The 765-nt window shown below is 39.7% G+C and overlaps 1 protein-coding gene across 1 annotated transcript; it reads left to right on the top strand.

Annotated features, from left to right (window-relative positions):
• Positions 1 to 346: 346 nt before the first annotated feature.
• Positions 347 to 571, top strand: SARC_17783 (hypothetical protein; the record flags this gene model as incomplete). The annotated part of the gene is made up of 1 exon (XM_014288129.1): positions 347 to 571. A coding segment is annotated over one exon (225 nt), but the record flags the coding sequence as incomplete, so codon positions are not given.
• Between the last annotated feature and the right edge of the window lie 194 nt (positions 572 to 765).

Raw genomic sequence — 765 nt, 5'->3', positions numbered from 1 at the left:
TATATATTTATATATATATGCAGCCCCTATACACGTAGTTTTAACTCTGGTGCAGGTGCAATGCGTGTTTCTTGTCTGCTTGTATGTTATAACCCGGTGCGCACATTGATTCCTTTGTACACACAATACCGCGCATTCACTGCTACCAAAGCTACACGCTGAATTATATGCGATGGATGTGTGTGTATGCACACTCATACACAATTGACACAACTCAAGTGCATGCATTAACGTATTATCTGCGATGAACGTCTGCCATGAACGTGAACGTTTGTCCACACATACACAAATACGCATACGGGCGTTAACGTATAACTGCTACTCTTTCATCACTTGTGTCGTGTAGATTAAAGAAAGACTACGAGAGAAGTTCATGTCCATGCAAGCCAATGGCCTGACGAATCAGCAGAGGAGATTACTCGAGCACGTATCAGAGTATCGGGATGTGGTGTGCGCAGAGCGTAACCATAGCAACGAGAGCGAGTTAGTAGACGTTTACGCACTGCACGCTCTTAACCACACATTCAAAACGAGAGACAAGATCATTAAGAACAACGAACGGCTGAGGTAATTGCCTGTCACATGCATGCAAGTGTTGGATAAATATATATATAAATATATATATATATATATGTATATATATATGTGTGTGTGAATTCGTATATAAGCGTACATATCAGTGATTTATGATGTCATTTAATATGCACACACACACACACACACACACATATATATATATATATATATGTCGTGTCTATGTGTGTG

This window comes from Sphaeroforma arctica, assembly GCF_001186125.1.
Source record: "Sphaeroforma arctica JP610 unplaced genomic scaffold supercont1.12077, whole genome shotgun sequence".
Lineage (NCBI taxonomy): Eukaryota > Ichthyosporea > Ichthyophonida > Sphaeroforma > Sphaeroforma arctica.
This window is presented reverse-complemented; position numbering and strand designations above follow the sequence as displayed.